This window comes from Prionailurus viverrinus, chromosome D1, assembly GCF_022837055.1.
Source record: "Prionailurus viverrinus isolate Anna chromosome D1, UM_Priviv_1.0, whole genome shotgun sequence".
Taxonomy (NCBI): Eukaryota; Metazoa; Chordata; class Mammalia; order Carnivora; family Felidae; genus Prionailurus; species Prionailurus viverrinus.
The window spans coordinates 70,034,143-70,054,814 of record NC_062570.1 but is presented as its reverse complement, the minus strand read 5'-3'; the positions used below and the strand labels follow the sequence as shown (position 1 = coordinate 70,054,814).

General features: G+C 39.2%; 3 protein-coding genes across 8 annotated transcripts in view; 2 read left to right on the top strand and 1 right to left on the bottom strand.

Annotated features, from left to right (window-relative positions):
• Positions 1–818: 818 nt before the first annotated feature.
• LOC125176087 (atherin-like) lies at positions 819–20,638 on the bottom strand. The gene is made up of 2 exons (XM_047876933.1): positions 20,339–20,638; positions 819–921 (listed from the first exon to the last, which is right to left on the bottom strand). Exons 1-2 carry the CDS (start codon positions 20,608–20,610, stop codon positions 882–884), a joined length of 312 nt encoding a protein of 103 aa, XP_047732889.1. The 5' UTR covers positions 20,611–20,638; the 3' UTR covers positions 819–881.
• On the top strand, positions 6,071–9,199 carry PTH (parathyroid hormone). Of its 2 annotated transcripts, XM_047876932.1 has the most exons (3): positions 6,071–6,497; positions 8,416–8,506; positions 8,627–9,199. In XM_047876932.1, the coding sequence occupies exons 2-3, from the start codon at positions 8,421–8,423 to the stop codon at positions 8,886–8,888; spliced, it is 348 nt and encodes a 115-aa protein (XP_047732888.1). In that variant the 5' UTR covers positions 6,071–6,497; positions 8,416–8,420; the 3' UTR covers positions 8,889–9,199. The 2 variants fall into 2 exon arrangements, with proteins under 2 accessions (XP_047732888.1, XP_047732887.1); XM_047876931.1 differs by lacking the exon at positions 6,071–6,497 and having other exon boundaries at positions 7,810–8,506.
• BTBD10 (BTB domain containing 10) overlaps positions 19,485–20,672 on the top strand; it is an 88,363-nt gene continuing 87,175 nt past the window's right edge. Inside the window, exon 1 of one of the 5 annotated variants that reach the window (XM_047876926.1) lies at positions 19,485–19,747. The gene's annotated coding sequence lies outside the window, so the exon portion shown is untranslated. Of the gene's footprint in view, positions 19,748–20,015; positions 20,351–20,672 lie in introns of those variants that run through there. The other 4 variants (XM_047876928.1, XM_047876925.1, XM_047876929.1 and 1 more) reach the window with 4 other exon arrangements.

Genomic DNA, 20,672 nt, shown 5'->3' with positions numbered 1-20,672 from the left:
ATTCTGCAAGGATGCCTTGGTGGCTCAGTCGGTTAAGCGTCCAACTCCTGATTTTGGCCCAGGTCATGATCTCACAATTTGTGAGATTGAGCCTGCATTGAGCTCTGTGCTGACAGCATGTAGTTTGCTTGGGGTTCTCTCTCACCCTCTTTCTGCCCCTCCTTTGCTCGTTCTTTCTCTTGTTCTCTCTCAAAATAAATAAATAAAACATTTTAAAAAACTCTGCAAAACAGGAAATACTAAGAAAAAGTCAATATTCAGGGAAATATAATTTTAAAAAGAGGTATGTAAATTAGATACTTATAATTTATTTTAGATAAACACAAATAATTTTTTAGTAGAAGTATGTTCCATACACTATTTTTCTTTTATTTCTGTGTACATACGCATAGATAACTAGAAATAGTTCAAATATAACAGGGTGTCCTGTGGCATTTTTTAAATTCTTTTTTCTGAAAAGACAATTTCACAAGAGATCTATCCTCTTAATAAAACTTTAAGTGTACAATTTATTATTATTAACTGATGTCTAGTGTTTTTATTTGCTGAATCTGACAATCCTAGTAATGCCACGATCTGAACTCAGGTCTTCTGACTCCAAATCTACTGCTCTTTCCACTACGATCTTCCCTCTAGTTGATTTCATAAGCGACCCAACCACATGAATATGCTTGGAATGAAGTTTCATAGTGGCTTTTTTACACTTTATTGGTGCCCTAAACATCTAGAGAATTTCCATGCAGGGAAAATACAGAATCTCATCTTCATGCTTCTCTTTGCACCCACTAGAGCGTTCTTCAGGACAGTTTGTTGAGTTTGACCATATGGAAGATTTTCTTCCTTGTTGAAAGGCAATGTCAATAGCATTCTAGGTGTAGCCTTTAGAGAAGCTCTGCAATGCTTGAAATGTCCTTCATGAAGCTTAGAAAGGACACAGAAAGCTCCAAGTTAGAATTATATAACTTTAACAGGATTCATGAAAACAACGTTATTATTGCTAAATTTGTTTTTAATCAAGACCTCGTATGTAGTTGACAAAGTGCCTCATCTACATTATTCTATGCGATCCTTGTGATACTCTGTGGGGTAGCTTATGTTTATTTTTGTGTGGAAATTAAAGTTTTCATCCTGGGTTTTGCAACTAATAAGTGCTAGAGCTATGATCTTTGCTCTCATCTTCCATAGTCAGGTCCTGAGTGTTTCCACTGCACAGTATTGCCAGGTGGATGTAAGAAGAAGGTAGCTTCTGAGGCCACCTATTAGTTTGTTAACTTGTGTAGGAGTCCACTCTCCAATCACATTCAACACATTTTGTTCCCAACAATGCAAAGATATGATTAGTCTTAGTTTAAATTTTACTACAATTCCTTGTGCTATTAACAGATTCAGAGTGGATTTTATGAACATCATAGCTGCCTACTGCCTCTAAATTCTTTGCACTTCATAGGACCGGGCTGGCAGATCTTGGAGGCAGAGAGCAAATTGGGCCCAGGAGCTCAATATTCTCCATGTTTATTAATGGGGACTCCTGGAGTAAGGTGGACCCATCTGAGGGGAAAGGCAAGGAACACTTTCCCTTCAGAGTTAGTTTCATGTCCCAAAGAAGACATGCATTTTTTGAATGTCAATTACACGCAAAACACTTTTACATATAATAGCTCATATCTGAAAGCCCATAACTCAGAGGAGGGAAGAAAATATTCTACTTTGAGATGTGGAAACTGGGATCTGAAAAGTTAAGATGCTCTAACTTAAAAAAAAAAAAAAAAAAAAAAAAAAAAAAAAGGCCTAAATATGAGACCTGAAACCATAAAACTAAAAGAAAACATAGGCAGTAATCTCTTGACCATCAACCTTAGCAACATATTTTTGTATATGTCTCTTGAGGCAAGGGAAGCAAAAGTAGAAATGAATTATTGGGATAACACCAAAATAAAAAACCTTCTGCACAACAATGGAAACCATCAACAAAATAAAAAGGCATTTTTGGGAGAAGATATTTGTAAATGATATACCTGATAGGGAATTAACATTCAAAATGTATAAAGAACCTATACAAGGGGCATATGAGTGACTTAACTGGTTAAGCATCCAACTTAAGCTCAGGTCATGATGTCACCATTTGTGGGTTCAGGCCCCATGTCGGCCTCTGTGCTGACAGCTCAGAGCCTGGAGCCTTCTTCAGATTCTGTGTCTCCCTCTCTCTCTCTGCCCCTCCCCCACTCATACTCTGTCTCTCTCAAAAAGAAATCAAACATTTTTTAAGAAATAAAAAAAAAAAGTATACAACTCAACACCAAAAAAAACCACAAATAACCCAATTAAAAATGGGCAGAGGATCTGAATAGACATTTTTCCAAAGAAGGCATTCAGATGACCAAAAGACACATGAAAAGATGCTCAGCACCACTAATCATCAGGGAAATGCAAATCAAACCACAATGAGATATCACTTAACACCAGTCAGAATAACTAAAATCAAAAAGACAAGAAATAACAAGCGTTGGTGAAGATGTAGAAAAATGAAATCCTCATACACTGTTGGTGGGAATGTAAGTTGGTGCAGCAACTGTGGAAAATAGCAGGGAAGTTCCTTAAAAAATTAAAAATAAAAATACCATACAACCCAGTAATTCCATTACTGGGTATTTAAAGAAAATGAAAACACTAATTCAAAAAGATATTTGCAACCCTATGTTTATTGCAGCATTATTTACAGTGGCCATGATATGGAAGCAACCTAATTGTTCATCGATAGATAAATGAATAAAGGAGATGTGGTACACACACACACACACACACCACCACCACCACCACCACCACCATGTGCATACACACAATGGAATATTATTTGGCTTAAGGAAAGAATGAGATCTGGCTGTTTGCGACAACATGGGTGGACCTAGTAGATATTATGCTAGGTGAAATAAGTCAGAGAAAGACAAATACCATATGATTTCACTTATATGTGGAACCTAAAAAACAGAACAAATTAATAAGCAGAAATGGACTCATAAATGCAGAGAATAAATAAACTGGCAAATGCCAGAGGGGGGGAATGGGTGACATAGGTGAAAGGGGATTAAGAAATACATACTTCCAGTTCTAAAATAAATAAGTCATGGAGATGAAAAGTAAAGCATAGAGCATATAGTCAGTAACATTCTAATAACATTGTATGGTGACAGATGGTGACTATACTTAGTGTGGTAAGTACTACATAATGTATAGAATTGGTCCAATCACTCTTTTGGGCACCCAAAACTAATATAACACTATATGTCAACTTATTTCAATAATAAAAATTTTTAAAAAGAACTCAGTAGCTCAATATCCCATAGAGCAGCTTAAAGCAAAAGAGTAAGTCAACTTTTCAGATACCGTCTCATCCGTCTGGAATTAGGAGAACTGTGGCTGATTTCCTAGCCCTGGAAGTTTCTTCTTCATGCCAAGTCCCCAAAGTCTTACTAATTCCTATTGCTCAAACAGAAGGAAAAAGTATCTGTCTAAAATTAAACCTCCCATAATGCAAGAGAAAACACATGGCTCTTTTATTTTTCCCAAATGTGAGGAATACAGTATGTTGTCTGATCCCAGTTTTGGAGAACTTGAGAGTCCTAAGAAAGGCTGAGCTTTTCAAAGCAAAAAGCTGTGCTCAGCTTTTCTGTCAATGTGACATCAGCCTCTTGTGCCCACATAGCCCCTAGCCCTCTTATTTCTTAAATAATGTCCTTCTATCAAGTGACTGTGGTTCCAGACCCTGATGGTTCAGATAAACAATGTGCCAAGTCCTGGCAGCAATATCTCTTCTCTGTGGGAAGGTCAGATAGTCCTTTAAAAAATCTGAGAGACACAAAAATATTACTAATACATGCATGAATTTAGAAAGGACTGCAAGATAAAACTTCTTGTCATACACACAAATACCTTCTACAACTTGTACCTAAGCTCCTTCTATGGGATCATCGCTCATCTCCCCCTCTCCTCCCACTTGCATATATTCAGTCTTCATGGCCTCCATGTTTTTGCATATGCTGTTCTCTCTGTTCTTTTTCACCTTCTCTGGTGGAAAACTCCGTCATCCTTGAGAATATTTCAGCTTCTCAGTAAAATAGCTCCCATCAACTCTATGGAAATTTAGTTACTTCCTTATCTGCATTTTTATAAGCCTTTGTTCACATCTCTATTATAACCTATTATATTATATGGTAATTATGTGTTAAATTTGAGGGCAGAGATCATATCTCAATCATCTAGTGCTCAACATAGCTCCTAGCTGATGGTAGATCCTCAAGGCATTTTTTAAACAAGTGAACATTGTCTAAACGGTTTGCTTAATTTGTAAGAAAAAGTAATTTAGTAATATGGTTGTCTTCAATGAGACAATTTATTCTTATTTAATTGCAATAGGAAGAACAAAGTGAAAGTACTAACTGCATCACTCCTGGAAGGCTGTCAATGATGTCAAACTTCCCTGAAGAAGTGGAAAAATCTACAAATTTAAAATGTTAAACATGGCATTATAATAACAGTGAAAATGTGTTTATAAAATCATTCGCATTTCCAATTCTCCTTCCCCTCAACAGTGTATAACAAAAAAAAATGATAAACAAACATCACATGGATACTTTGCATGAGAAGAGGTCTTCAAAAAACCAAAGTAATAGATTTTTATGGTCTGGTTTCATGGTTCAACCATCTGCTACATAGGAATCTCTATAGTCTCCTTAAAAAATCCTCATGTAGCTTCTACTTGAACTCTTGCAGTGATGGGGGAACTCACTACTTAAGAAGGTACTTGATTCTTTATTTTAATAATTAAAATATCCAAGTTGAGCTCAAATCTGCCTTCTTGTAATCTTTAACCATTAAACTCCGTCTTTCCTTCCTTAAACCACAGAAAACATTTCTTCTTCTGTGTGATAGCCCCATAAAAAATTAAAAACATCTATATAGTCACCCCCACGTCTTTTCCAGACTTTTCCAATTTCATTCAACTGCTTCCCATTTGTCATGTTTTCCAACATTTTTAGCAACCCGGTTCAATCCTCTAGCCATGTTGCATTTTGTCTCTAGCACTTCCAAAATGGAGTCTGGACATACACTCCAGGTAAGACTTGCCCAGTAAAGAGGATTTCCCAGAGCAGGACTCATGCATATATCTCATTCTAGACTCTGTATAGGTACTGTCCAAACTTGGACTGGCTTGCACTTGAGGTAGAGTTGAACCTTGGCAATGGTTAGCAAGAAAGGGGATAATATGAAGCCTGGATAGGACCATAGCTAAGAAAAACAATCCAGTTCTGGGACTTTAGGTGGGAGTCAAGCTGCCTAAATGAGCCCTGGATATACCCAGGGCATTCAAGGGGTTTTGAACTGAGACCAGACTGTACCAATATTTGAAATCAGACAGGTGGCAGTACTATGCCTCTATTAGATTTTGGAGTAGGCCCTTAGTCACCAACGGGGGGAACCTGAGAATCAAGACCCAACCCCTGGGCAAAAAGGCTGCAAAAGGCTAGGCAAATTAAAGACTGGAATGCAAAGAAGGGTTTCATTTCTAGGGCGAAACTGAGGTAGTAAGAATCAAAATGGCTCTGGAGTCATAAAGACCTTTGTTGAATTCCATCTTCTCCACTTTCCAAACCCAGTTTCCTCATGTGAAAGCTGGGCTAATATCAGCATTTACTTTAAGGGATTGCTGCGAAGACTAAATGGGATAATACATATAAAGTCTGGCATATAGTTAGTGCTTATCAAATGTTTTCTGTGCAAATTAAAATGCATAAATGAAATTTAAGTGAAATGAATTTTAAGATAATTTCACACTTGAAGCTTTAAAATTAATTACAAGGTGCATTTTCTCAAAATATTTTTAACACTTCCTTTAAGAAAAGCAGTATGTCTATTTTTTTTTTTTTTGAAATAGGAATAATATGGATTGGTTGAAAATGGATTCCAAATTAAGAACAATATAATGTGATTCTTTACAACCCTCACAATAATTATACCAATAGTGTTATAACACTATATATATTGTTATATATAACACTATATGTTATAACAAATACACTTATTTTCAGATTTTACTTTCAAATAATAGCTCTACCATAAACCTTTGAAATCAGTCTTTCTTATAAATTCATTAATCCCGTCACAATTACACTTCAATATTTGTTAGAAATCTTTTCATAAACCCTTTTCCCCGCCCCACACTGTTTTCCTTTTAATATCTAATTATTTAAAATTTAAGAGGAATGGGCACCGCCCAATGGGGGTGTGTGTGTGGCTTTGAACCTATCGTTACTATCCAGAGAATGGGGAGTGACATTATCTGTGACAACAAAAAAGCTTCTTTTGGTGAGTGGAAGACCTATATATAAAAGTCACACTTGAGGGTCTCTACAGTCTAATTCATCAGCTTTCACCAGTTCACTCAACTTTGAGAAAGTATCAGCTGTCAAGACACCTGAAAGATCTTGTCACAACCTTGTGTGGTGAGTAATATTTATATTTTCTTTTAAATTTCATTTGAGGTTTTTTGTCATTATGAAGTAATTATGTGATGTGTGCTATTTTCTGCAAATATGCTGCTTGTTCAAGGTAAATTATTAAGGGAGAGTTTGAATTATGGTTAATATAAAAGAAATTTATGCTGCTAAAATGCTCTTGAATCATACATTTTTGTGATTAAAGTCTTTTGAGATGCTTTGTTTTTCTAAACTCATCTGAAATTACACAGAAAATAATTAAAATTTGGCATGATATGCTCTAATGGTTATCTTACTGAAATTTTGAAATAAAACAGCCTAGTGAGGAATGAGTAATTCTGATTTAAATAGCCGATACAAATTTGTGTTGTGTTAAAATTCATTTTAATGCAGAATATCCTTATCTAGATGGTTTGTTTTATGACTCGTGGAGAGCTCAATCTGTGTTACAGTTGGAGAAATTCAGTTTTACTCCTGGATATTTATTCCGTTTACATAAAGCCTTTTCAAAATTGCTATTCTGAAAACTGTATGTGAATTTTAAGGGTGTTTTACAACTGTCTTTTTTAAGCTTTTTCATGACATTCTTGTAAGAAGCTCTTCTCTCTATTAAGAATAAGGAAGCTGGGGCACCTGGGTGGCTCAGTCCGTTAAGCATCTGACTCTTGATTTTGGCTTAGGTCATGATCTCAGTTTGTGAGATTGAGCCCCGTGTTGGGCTCTGCACTGACAGTGCAGAGCTTAAGATTCTCTCTCTCCCTTCCTCTCTCTGTCCTTCCTGCTCTCTCTTTCTTTCTCTCAAAATAAACAAACAAACTTAAAATAATAATAATAATAATAATAAAAGAACAAGGAAGCCAAGGAGTCTTAAGTCACTAGGTGGATGTGACAAAGCTAGGACCAAATCCCAATGCTGTAGCTACAGTGCCTGTTTCTAACATAAACCAACACTGAAGAATATTCATTTGTTGCTCCATCAGTAGTCTTATATTGCAGAGTAAAAATAAATGTGGATTATAATTTTTCTTATGCTACTTCTAAATGATGCCGTTTCCCTTTAAAAATATGAGCACATAGCCATTCTGCGTATGTTAAAATGGAGAACATTAAGCGTTAAGAAAAAGCACTTCTGTAATAATAGGCTTTGCAATTATTGAAATGCAGATTAAGGTAAGACTGTTCTATTCTGAGATGAAAAGCTTTATGGGCAAAAGAGGAAAGTGCTAAAAATTATACTCAAACAAGATTGTTAATAAAATAAGTCAAATAAGATAGACAAGCATTCCATATGGAGCCAAGGCTCTAACTCCATAAACAATTAATTAATGATTAGATGATGGATTAGATAATTTTAAAATACTTTGGCACATTCTTTTTAATGATAGAAGTGTGCATTAATTCATTAAAAATCTCTAAATCAGAGCCTATTTGTTTGATATTTATGACTATTATTGTAGTGCCTGGAATGAAGTTGACTTATGAGAAAAGAAACTTGCTTAGTAAATAGTGTTAGCAAGTTACCTAATTAAGAGAATTAGCCATTTTCAAGCAAATTATAAGCACTTAATCATAAGCAACATAAAACGTGGGAGGAAATTCTAAAAAGTAAGCCTTTTCAGTTCTCATGTGGCTTAAATTCATATATTAAAAATTGTACAAAACTCTTAAAAGATACTTAAGAGAGGAGAACTAATCTGACTAATTTCAGAGTCAAATTTTGTGTGTATACAATATATACTAACGTATCTATAAAATAAAAGAGACTGATTGTCAAAGTCTTTCATGAAAACCAATTCAATTACTTGGGATTTCTGTAACACTTTGTGCAGTTGCATGGCTGTAAAGGCAACTACTACAAATTTGATTGTACAGTTTAACACATTAAAAATATCTTTAAACACTTCCATTTTCCTTTTCCTTTTAGTGAAGATGATGTCTGCGAAAGACATGGTTAAGGTCATGGTTGTCATGTTTGCAATTTGCTTTCTTGCAAAATCGGATGGGAAACCTGTTAAGTAAGTATCGTTAAGCTGTTCTGCATGGTGTGGGCATGGGAGCTGGATTTTTAATGTTGGCTTTATGATTGGGAAGGGGGGAGCTAATGGAGTGGTCCTTCCCATTGCTGTTCCCTCCAGGAAGAGGTCTGTGAGTGAAATACAGTTTATGCATAACCTGGGCAAGCATCTGAGCTCCGTGGAGAGGGTAGAATGGCTGCGGAGGAAACTACAGGATGTACACAACTTTGTCGCCCTCGGAGCTCCAATAGCTCACAGAGATAGTGGTTCCCAGAGGCCCCGAAAAAAGGAAGACAATGTCCCGGCTGAGAACCATCAAAAAAGTCTTGGAGAAGTAGACAAAGCTGATGTGGATGTGTTAATCAAAGCTAAATCCCAGTGAAGACAGAGCAGAGCACTGCTATACACAGGATAGGGCAACAAAATTACATGCTGCTAACATTCTCAAGCTTTGGAGATCACCAAATGCCAATATTTACGTCTAATCCATGGCTAGCCACGATAGCTGAAATTCTAATTGATTGTTTTGATTCTACTTTTATTCATGTAAGGCCTCTTTTAATTATTCCATTTCTGTTGTTTATTCTTTTTAAAGTATGTTATTGCATAATTTATAAAAGAATAAAATTGCACTTTGTAACCTCTCTTCCATCGTACACTGCAAAATAAAAATTTAATGATCATAATTTTAAATAAATGAAGTTAAAGAGTTCTCATTTGTTATAAGAATGTTTTCAGGGCACCTGAAAGCTCAGTCGGTTAAGCGTCCGACCATGGCTCAGGTCATGATCTCACAGTTCGTGGGTTCAAGCTCCGCGTTGGGCTCTGTGCTGACAGCTTAGAGCCTGGAGCCTGCTTTGGATTTGTGTGTCTCTCTTTGTCTCTCCTCTGCTCATGCTACCTGTCTCTTTCTCTCAAAATAAATAAATAAACATTAAAAAAATTTTAAGAACACTTTCTGGGGTTATGACTAATACCAACGTGTTTAAATTGGTCATGAGTAGGAAGAATAATGCAAAATGTTTTTTTAATTATGTGTCTTACAGTCCCATATTTTGGACATCATCTTTTTAATATTACCAAAATACTAGGTCCTGGAATCCTTACTAGCTAGATACTATTGCTCTCTTCATTTCAGGAAATTAAATGCCTTGCAAGGAAAGGCAAAAAAGTAGTCTGAAACTTGAGAAAACATTTGTCTACACACAAACCCACTGATCATATTTCTAGACTGGACCCCAAATTGTAAAGAACAGAACTTTTGGGGGCACCTGACTGGCTCAATCACTTAAGTGTCCGACTTTGGCTCAGGTCATGATCTCATGGTTTGTTGGTTCAAGCCCCACATCAGGCTCTGTGCTGACAGCTCAGAGCCTAGAGCCTGCTTCGATTCTGTGTCTCCCTCTCTCTCTGCCCCTACCCCACTCGTGCTCTGTCTCTCTGTGTCTCTCAAAAATAAATAATAAACATTAAAAAAATTTAAAAATAATGAATACAATGTTTGTACTTATTAGGACATGATTTCATTCATTTGTCATTTAACAAATATCAATTTAGTATCCTTTATTTGTCATGTAATAGATTAGACACTGGGCATAAACTGGTAAACAAAATGGACACAGTTTCTATCTTAATGAGGCCTACAATTTAGTATGCAAGACAGATATTAATTCACTATTAATTTTGATAAACACTCTGAAAGAAAAATACAAGACACTCCAGAAGTATAAAATACAGACCCTGGTTCTACTTAGATCAATGCTGTGCAACAGAACTTTCTGTGATGATGGAAATGTTCTATATTCTGTCTTGTCCAATACAGTGTCTACATGTGCATTTAAAATGTGCCTTGTGGGGGTGCCTGGCTGGCTCAGTCAATAGAACACACTACTCTTGATCTTGGGGGTGTGAGTTCAAGCCCGATGCTAGGTGTAGATATTACTAATAAAAATAAATAAATAATTTAAAAAAAATATGCTTTATATCCCTGAGGACTAAGATCCCATACTGGCCTCAAACAGTTTGTGTTCTAAAGAAAACAGAGATGTAAGCAAGTAATTACAGTGTTATAGGTGAAATGCAAAACACAATGATACACAGAGAAGGGAACAGATCTTCTTGATGTAGGGAACAATGGAGATGGGACTGAAATGGCAAGTAAATTTTGCAAGATGTACAAGAATATTAACAAATGTCTGGCATCCTGGTGGAATCAATCAGGCTTTGGTTGAAATGCAGAGAAGAGAAGCTACTTCCGTTAGTTTATAGAAAGGGATTCATTACAAAATCATTGAGAATGCTGATGAAAACAGACTCTATGTTAAACTTGGAGGAAAAACTCACAAAGTCACCAAGAGAGTTGTTCTGTCTTCTCATCTCAGCAACTGACTGATATTATCCTGGACTGCCCTGATCAGGAGGCAGCTGCTTCCTATTGCTGTTCAGAAACAAACTGTACCTGCCATGACCAACCGCAGCAAAAAAAGATGGCAAGCCCTTTGCTTCTTGACATCTATTGGGCCTTGTTGCTAGAATCTGGTAACACTAACACAGTAAAATCAACCCCTTCCACAACAGGGCTTGCCAGCAGAAAGGGAAAAGTGGCAGAATCACCTTACTTATGCCTGCCCCTTCTCCCAGGAGTGCATATGATTGGCTGAACCTAAACCTCTTCTAGAACCTTAGCAGCAGAGGTGTCTGGAGAATGCAGTTTTTCAATTTCCAGCTTACTATCTAATACAAGAATAAGCAGTAGAAGGTGGTGTGGATGGTGCCTCCAGCTCCCTGGTAGTGTCCAGCCTCAACGAGTATTCTTAAATATGTCTCCTGATGGAACTGTGTAAGAATTTCCCTGGATGTTTACTCAGGGGTAGAATCCTGATACATAAACAAACTTTGCAAGACTCTGAATCACATGTACGGTTTCTATTCCCACCAGCAGAACTAGGCATTTCTGTCTATTTCCACCTACAATTGAAAGTATGCACATTTATGAAAAGTTGTGTCACATTGATGGTAAGTGGTAGCCCATTGTTTTAATTCACCTATCTCTGAATACTAGTGAGATTGAACTTCTCTCTACGAACTGACCACTTGGTCTTCTGAGTCCATGAGCTGTTTTTTTTTTTTTCCTTAATATCCTTTGCCAATTTTTAATTGATTTTTTGGCCCTGTTAATTCTGAGTTCTTTGCATATTCTCATATGAATTCCTTATTGGTTTTATTTTTGTTTTTTATTTTTTATATGGGGGAGGGGCAGAGGGAGAGGGAGAGAGAATCCCAAAGCGGGCTTCCACACTGAGCATGGAACCCGAAGTGGGGCTCAATCTCATGACTGTGAGATCATGACCTGAGCCTAAATCAAGAGTCAGATGCTTAACCTACTGAACCACCCAGGTGCTTCTGTGTTTGGAGAGTCTTACTGAAGAAGTCTTTCCCCAACCCTAGGTCACAAATTATCTCTTATAACTACTTTAGTGTTTTACCTTTCACTTTAAGTATTTATTGTTTTGGAGTCTAATTTTGTGTAGGACAAAATATTATATTGGAAGTTTATTATTTTTTATATGGACAGTTAGTGTTCTAAATACCATCTATCAGTGTGCCTGCGTGGCTCAGTCAGTTGAACATCCAACTCTTGATTTCGACTCACGTCATGATCCCAGGGTCGTGGGATTCTTTCTCTCCCTCTGCCCCTCTTCCCCACTCATGCTCTCTCTCTCTCTCTCTCTCTCTCTGTAAAAACAAACAAGCAAACAAAACAAACAACAAACACCATCTATTAAACAATTATTTTCCCATAGCTTTGTAGATAATTTTAAAAATCACATTTTAAGTTCTCATGTAAGCATAGGTTTACTTATTTACTTATTTATTTATTATTTCTGAGTAGAGAAAAAATGTTTTATTGCGTTCTTTGAATGAACTTTCAGTCCCTGAAAGGTCAGTATCAGATGGGGTCCCACAAGTCCCTCTCCTCTGACTTCCTCTCACTGCTTAACTTAATCCTTGGATAATGTGTGTCTCTAAATGTCTTTACCCCTATCATTCTCCTCCTCCTGTGGCCCATACACCACAAACCTTCCTTCCCAAGTCTTCAGGGATTGGGCCTGTAAGTATCCAACCTAGTCTGTGCAGAACTCGATAGAAACAAGTTCTTGTTTCCATTTGGAAGCAGCAGTTCATGGAAGTGGACCCAGGACGTGTTGGAGAAGAAACAACCTGCCCCTAAACAGTGGGTCTGTTTGGTCTAGTTCAACTTCATCCCAAGCAAAGCCCAGCATTTAGAATAGTCAGGTTTTAAAATCAGTGATTTACTTTTGCAGTTCTTATCCTAAAGCTTCCTTTTCAGCAAAACAAACATATAAACTCCTGGTACTATTAGAAAAGCTCAGGAGCGTATGATCTAACAGTTTCTGTCTGTTCTTCTTTTTGGACTGAGATCACATCTCCTTGAGAGGATGATGGCCAAATTGCAACGTCTGTAGCTCCTTGGCACAGATCTTCATGGGTTCTATGTTCTCACCCTCTCTTAGGATCCCAGGACAGAAAAGTGGATAAAGAGGTTCTGAGGTAGATATATTTATGGAGGTGCATGCATGGAAACCATGGATGGCATTGAAAAATGAAATGGCTTTCAGGTTACAAGCAGGAAAATTCCCACCTCTGCAAGTTTGGGTTCATGTGGATCCAAAGAAATAATTGAGGTATCCGATCCATAGGATTAAAGTCCTTTTTCCCCCTTTTTACAGCTTTATTGAGGTATAACTTACATAAAATTCACCTTCTGAAAGCAGTGTTATTTAGTATTTATAGAATCGTGCAACTATCATCCATATACCGTTTTAGAAGATTACCATCACTCCAGTAAATTTCCTTGAGCCCACTTGCAGTCAATTCTTGCTCCCACTCGAAACTCCCACAACCATGGATCAGCTTCGTGTCTTTCTAAGTTTGCCTTTTCTGGACATTTCATCTAAATGACTTACACAATTTGTAGTCTTTTGCATCTGACTTCTTTTCACTCGGCCTACAGGTTTCGAGATTTATCTATGTTGTAGTACATATCAGTAAGCCATTCCTTTTTATTGCCGAAGAGCGCTCCATTGTATGAATGTGCCACATTTATCTATTCACCAGTCGATTATTTTTAGTTTTTGGCTACTGAGGATAATGTTGCTATGAGCAGCACACGTAGGTTTTTGTGTGGATATATATTTTTTTGTTTCTTTTGGGTAGATTCCTGGTGATGAGGGAGCGTGAGGCAGGCTGAGGGCAAAACACAAGCTAGCACTCTCCCCCCAGGTGGGACATGTGTGATATTCCTTGGACACTCCCGGCTATCCCAAAACAAGAAAGGACAAAAAACAAATGGTTAAACTGATAGGAGTCTCCACCAGTTTAGCAGAAAAAGGCAATCCCATCAACAGCCTAAAGTCCAGGAACTCCCTACTGTCTCAATGTTAATGCTTTGCTAATGGGAAAACAATCTTAGCTTGACAATAGTCGGCCTCCAGTAAGTCTTTAGCATGTGAAAGTCTTTTTGGAAACTCCCTCTTGACTTTATCTCCCCTGACTCCATAAGATGGTCACCCCTCACACAGCACAGCAATTCCTGCCCATGGATCCTGTTCCCATGCATTAATAAAGTCATCTTTTTGCACCAAAGATATCTTCAAGAACTCTTTCTTGGCCGTCAGCTCTGGACCCCACGAACCTCCCATTACCCCGAAACTTCATCACTAGGAGTTGCTGGATAGTATGGTAAATTTATATCTAACTTTAAAAAGCTACTGTTTTCCAAAATGATTGCGATTTATGCTCACATCAGCAATCTATGATGGTTCAAGTTTATCCCTATCTTCACACAGTCATTATCTGATTTTTCATTATAGCCATTCGAGTGAGTGTGCAGTTGTAATTTATCTCATTGTAGTTTTAATTTACATTTACTAAATGACTAATGGCACTGAGCATCTTTTCCTGTGTGTATTAACTATTTGTATATCATCATAGACAGGTCTGTGTAAGTCCTTTGCTGTTTTTTAATTGGATTGTCTTAAGTTATAAGAGTTCTTTATGTACTATGGATACACCTTATTATGATTTCAAACATTTCCTTTCAGTCTGTGGTTTGTCTTTTCACTCTTTTAATGGTGTCTTTTGAAGCTCAAGAATTTTCACTTTTATTGATTAAACTTGTCACTTTAAATGTAATAATTAAATTTGTCAATTTTTTTAAAATGACTTGTCTTTTGCTATCATGTCTAGGACTTCTTTGTCTAACCCAACACCATGCAGATTTTTTCCTTTGATTTCTTTTATCAAATTTATAGTTTTTTAAAAAGTTTATTTATTTATTTTGAGAGAGAGTGAGAGAGAAAGCATGTGAGCATGGGGGGGTGGGGTGGTGGTCAGAGAAAGAGGGAGGGAGAGAGAATCCCAAGCAGGCTCCACACCACCAGCGCAGAGCCCTATGTAGGGCTTGAACTCATGAACCATGAGCTCATGACTGAGATGAAATCAAGAGTCAGATGCTCTGCTGACTGAGTCACCCAGGTGCCCCTATCAAATTTAGTTTTAGTTTTTATATTTAGGCCTATGATCCATTTAAGATTAATATTTTTGTGTATGATGTGAGGTAAGGACTTAAGGGTCTTTTGTTTGCTTGTTTGTTTTTTTGAAAAGATTATCCTTTCCTCATTGAATTATCTTGGTACATTTGCTAGAAATCAACTGACCATAAATGTAAAGGCTTATTTCTGGATTCACAACTTACTCCATTAAGCCATATGCTTAGCTCTGTGCCAACACCACACCATCTTGATTCCTGTAGTTTTGTAATAAGTTTTGAAATCTTGACGTGTAAGTTCTCCAACTTGGTTCTCTTTATCTCTCTCTTTTTTTATGTTTATTCATTTTTGAGAGAGAGAGACAGCATGAGCAGGGGAGGGGCAGAAGGAGAGGGAGACACAGAACTCTAAGTAGGCTCCAGGCTCCTCTCGGTCAGCACAGAGTCTGATGTGGGGCTCGAACTCATGAACTGTGTGAAATTATGACCTGAGCCGAGGTTGGACACTTAATCGACTGCGCAACCCAGGCGCCCCTGTTCTCTTTTTTTTTAAATTCGTGTTCTAGGACTTTTGCATTTCTATGTAAATTTTTAGATCACTATGTCAATCTCTACAAAACAAAGCCTAATAGGAATTGTCAAAAGCTGTGAAAGGTCTGAGATTTTACCCTTATTGCAAGCTAACAAGTTACAGAAAGTTTGCAGACCTCTACTTTAACCCTACATTCCAGGCCATTATTATGTCTCCATTCCATTTTACTTTTCTCACGTTGTGTCCTATTCATCTTTTAAATGGGTCATTATTGCTCCTAAAGGATACATAGCTTAGCCATTAATATGCCTTTGTTGATCTCTCCATAAGAATGTCCTTTCCAGGGACACCTGGCTGGCTCAGTTGGTAGAGCATGTGATCCGATCACTGGGTTGTGAGTTCAAGCACCATGTTGGGCATAGAGTTTACTTAAAACAAAAACAAAAACAAAAACAAAACAAAACAAAAACAGCTGTTTTTTCCTATTATCTTTTCATGCATGGATCCTATCTGTTCTTCAAGGCCCCAAATCAAACATCCATCTTCCCCCTTTCCTGCACTTTCTTCATCTCTTCAATTAGAAGTAATCTTTCCTATCTCTGATTTCTCACAGCACATTATCTCCTTACCACCCGGCTTGCTTTCCTTTTATTTGTTACTTACACATCTCATTTAAGTCAGTAGAAATGTTTTGGGAGGTTTTTTGTTTTTTTTTTTTTTTTTAACTTAATACCTGGGATTCATTGTCTCGCTGCATTGATGAAGAGGTGGACACAAAATAAAATGAGCAGCAGGCAAAAGTTTATTAGAGCATAAGATCAGAAAGAAAGAATTGTATGAATGCTCTCTTCATTCAAAAGTGAATGCCATGTATGGAAACCAATTTGACAATAAATTTCAGATATTAAAAAAAAAAAAGTGAATGCCAGAAACTGTAGGCAAACTTATAAAACTCTGTTCTATAAGGTTTTGATCAGCCCCTCTCTTTCCCCCTTGTCCCTTCTCAGGCTTTACCCTTATTGGCTAAATAACTCTAAATGCCTAGTCATTCCTTTTTGATTGGCTCGTTTCCATTGTATGGAGGTGTTCTACGGCCAAACTGTTCCTTTGGGGTCATATGTTTTATGGTCTACTACTTATTTTTAGTTAGGTCTTTTGTCAAATTCCTGAGGGAAACCTGAGGGGGGCGGGTAGGTGGTGTTTGTTACATTCTTAAGAGGAACCTTGCGCCCTCAGGCGTTTGCTAGTGGTCAGATGCTCCCCAGCATTGTTTTAAAATATGTGTTTTCCCCACCCAGGACCTTCAAGCCTTAGCCTCTCCCTTTCTGCTTACTGAATCTTATCTTTTCCCATCCTAGAACCTGTATATTCATAAGGCCTGTACTTCCCCTAGTATTCTTATACAGGGTCTTAATCTATAAATATGTTTGCTGAATAGAGTTCTTTTGGTGTTAGTGTAATTTTCCTGTTTCTGCTGTTAGGTGACAGTGCTCAAACCTTCTAGTAACAAGAAATCCCAGGCTTTAAAGTTAAACAGGATTCTGGTTCTGTGGCTTATTAATTTGCTGAGCAAGTATTTAACTAGAAGTCTTTTTTTTTTTTTTTTTTAAGTTTACTTATTGGAGACTGTGCGAATGAAGGAGGGGCAGAGTGACCCTGGGAGAGAAAGACTCCCAAGCAGGCTCCATGCTAATGTGGGGGGGGGGGAGGTGGGGGGGTTGGGGGGGCTCGAACTCACTAACCACGAATCATGATGTGAGCTGAAATCAAGAGTTAGATGCTTAACCGACTGAGCCCTCCAGGCGCTAACTATCTTATCCTCTGCTGTGAAACAATCTTGTCTTACCATATTACAAGGTGCAACAATACAACCAAAGGAATTTATTCATTGCTTCTGTATAAAACTCTTTATTTGTATTGATCTTTTTGGTGCGTATTGTGATTAATATTGTAGAAGATTGACATTAGGGGTTAGTCAGCTAGCATTTACAAATGATGGTGTAAGCAGTTTGTGATGATTTGAATCAATGGTGTTACCTACTAGACATATAGATGCTGTAAGGGTTAAATGTAGTGTAGGGCTAATGCTTAGCTTGAAAAATAACAGCTTTGTGTTGACACTGAAGGTTAAGAGATAACAGCCTTGCTTTGCTCTGGTAAACTACGCCTCATACCCTTGTAAATTAGGCTTCACCAATTAAGGAAACAAAAGTTCAAAGAAAGAGCGTCAGAGGCAGGGTCAAGGAGATCCACTGGTTGCAACTTAGAGGCAGAAAGTCTAAAGTAAACACCTCATTAGGCAACTGTTTCTAACTCACCTGGAACCTGTTTCTTTGTTCTGTTCCCAGGTGATGATAAAACGATGTGATAGGTTATAAAAACTCTGTACCCCGGCTGTTCGGGGCTGCACTCTTGTCAAGAGTGTTGGTTCCGATCAGTCAGCCTTGCCTCTCATTGTAATAAACTTTGTTGTGACTGTCACTGGTGCCCGTAGCATTCTGTTTCAGGAGTCGTGTGGATGCAACAATGCTACCAATGCTCCCCAAGTTAATATTTGATAGGTTAATTTTTTTAAGCAAATGATGGTGATAGTTTTATTAGATTTTCAGACTTCCTTGCTTCTCCCTCCCTCCCTCCCTCCCTCCTTCCTTCCTTCCTTCCTTCCTTCCTTCCTTCCTTGGAATAACAGAATAAGATGGACTACAGGTCCCTCAAAGTAAGGTAAAATGTTTTGGCCTGATTCCAGTATGGAACAAAGTTTCCAAATTTCATCTAAAATCTTTGCTGACATAATTCCTCCTGTAGAATTTCTGGAACTTGGACTAGAACTTGTGAATTATGCTGAGGAGGACACCTGATTGGCCCATAGCAGGGTTAAAACTACTTTTTGTTTGTTTTGCTATTAAGTATTGGGCTTATTTGTAGGGAGGATAGAGTGAGCCAAATGACACTATTGTATATATAAATATATATATTAAAAATGAAGATGTTTTTTGAAGGAAGATTGGTGGAAACTCTATAGAATATCAGAGACTTTCTGTAGGAAATTATAGCTTCTATTTTGATACAGGGAAATGATTCCTGTTTGACAGACCTCTCTAAACCTAACTTGGACTACAGAATCACCTCCCTTGATCTTCGCTTACAGCAGAACATTTTGATAATAAATCAAAATTGGTGAGGTTTTTGTTGTGTTGTTGCCTGAGGATGTTTCTGGAGTTTCTCCATGAGATTCCCTGTATTGCAACATTTGTTAAATCGCTCTACTTAGCAGTCCTCAAAGAGTACTGGGAATTTCCAATTTAACAGAATGTTGGCAGTAACAATTGGGCACACTAGGACAATAACCTGTTTCCCTTTAGGTCTCTGATGTGTGAGTGTACCTAGATGAGGAAGAGGATATTCACTTTCCGGTACCGTGCAGCACAATTCATCTCCTTAGCATAAACCTTGGTTCGGACAACACTTTGGTTATCACGCATGGGGGCCTGGGAGTTTTTTCTCTTCCGAACTAAACAATGATTACAAGTTTTTCAACAAAGTTCTTTCCGCAAGATCCGTTTTCATTCCAAATTACACAAACCAGGTCCTCTTCCTCTTTGCTTTCTCTGTTTGCAACGCCCCTCCCACTCTTCTCAAAACCGGGGAAGAACTCGTACTCATCCTTCAAGATTCAGCTCAAATGTCTCTCCCTGGTGGAGGCTTCCTCAACATGCCAGGCAGAGCCGGTTACTCCCTGTCTGCTGCTCCCGTAGCTCATTGCGAGCAACCCGGCTTTTATCACAGCACAGTGGGTTTCCATTTATCGGGCGGGTCTGGCCCCCGCGGTCTGGGCTTCCAGCGCCGAGACCGCGTCTTTTAGTCACTCCTCCCCCCAACCCCCGTGAGGATCGTCCAGCGTTTGGCACATGGTAGGCTCAGAGAAGTTGGATGACTGAAACTCTTATTAACTGGCGACCTTCTGGCCACAGGAGCAACATGCGACCCAGGTTCCTCCCGACGTGTGATAGGCGGCTCAAGTGAAGGAGGAGTTTCAGCTGGCACCCGGTTCCCGCCAAGCCAGCTTTTAAAAACAAACAGCTGCAGATACCGAGGCATAGAGGGTGGGCCTCACGACGACCGCCTTTCGTGAACCCAGGTGGGTGAATAGCCGCCAGGTGAGCTCGCTAAGGCCATTTCGGAGTTTGCTCAATTAAGGGAAACGTCTTCCCAGAGCACTCGGGGTCCCAGAGCTATTTCTCTAACTCTGGGCAGGAGACGCTGTCCGTTTTTTTCTAACGGTAACAGGAAGTCGAAGGAAAAACGTGGGATTCAGAGGTTTGGGCCTCTCAGACACGAGGATCGTCGAGGATCCGGGTCTGACGTCTGTGAGGGCCGGCCCCGCACTCTGCCACCCCAGCCCCTAGGCAGAACGCCCACCGCAAGCGGCCGCTCCCTCTTTCACCCTCACCCTCGGCGCCCCGCCCACTCCCGGGCGCTGAGCCTCGCGAGAACACCGCTAGCCTCGCCTCTTCGGACTCCAGGCTCTCGCGAGAAGAGGCTTAGGAGCCGGCCTGTAACCTGCCCCGGCGGCTCTGCTGGCCGCAGCCGCCTGAGTGGCCGCTGCCACAGACACCTCCGGAGGGACCCAGTTGAGGAGGAAGCGGAGGTGTCGCTGGCCCCCCGCCTTCGCCTAGGTCCTCCCTGGACACTCAAGAGGGACTGCAGGTTCGAGGGTGACTGGACTCACCTGGGGAACTCGGTGGGGGCGGCGCCGGAGGCTGGGCTGGGCTGGGCGAAAGAGGAAGGGGGCGGAGGGCGAATCTGGGCTTGAGCGCGGGGCTGCCGTGGCGGTGGTCTGGGTGTCTCAGACCCTGCTGGGAGACCGTGGGTGGGGTTCTGGGCTCCGGCAGCTGGCCCATGATTCGGAGAGGCAAGGAAGGGATTTGGATTTTCGGCGGTGCTGTTTTTGGGTTGGGAGTCCCGAGGCCCTTCCCCAAGGGATGAAGGCGATACCCTCATCCCTCCTTCCCTGGGTAGAGTAACCCCGTGCCCCGCCCCTTTTTCTGTCACCACTGGGCTAA

Coding starts and splice junctions, on each gene's coding strand:
- PTH (XM_047876931.1), top strand. CDS start 8,274: ATGAAAACCAATTCAATTACTTGGGATTTCTGTAACACTTTGTGCAGT. Junction 8,507..8,626: donor TCGGATGGGAAACCTGTTAA/GTAAGTATCGTT, acceptor TGTTCCCTCCAG/GAAGAGGTCTGTGAGTGAAA.
- LOC125176087 (XM_047876933.1), bottom strand. CDS start 20,610: ATGAGGGTATCGCCTTCATCCCTTGGGGAAGGGCCTCGGGACTCCCAA. Junction 922..20,338: donor GCCCCCACCGAGTTCCCCAG/GTGAGTCCAGTC, acceptor GTCCTTTCTAAG/CTTCATGAAGGACATTTCAA.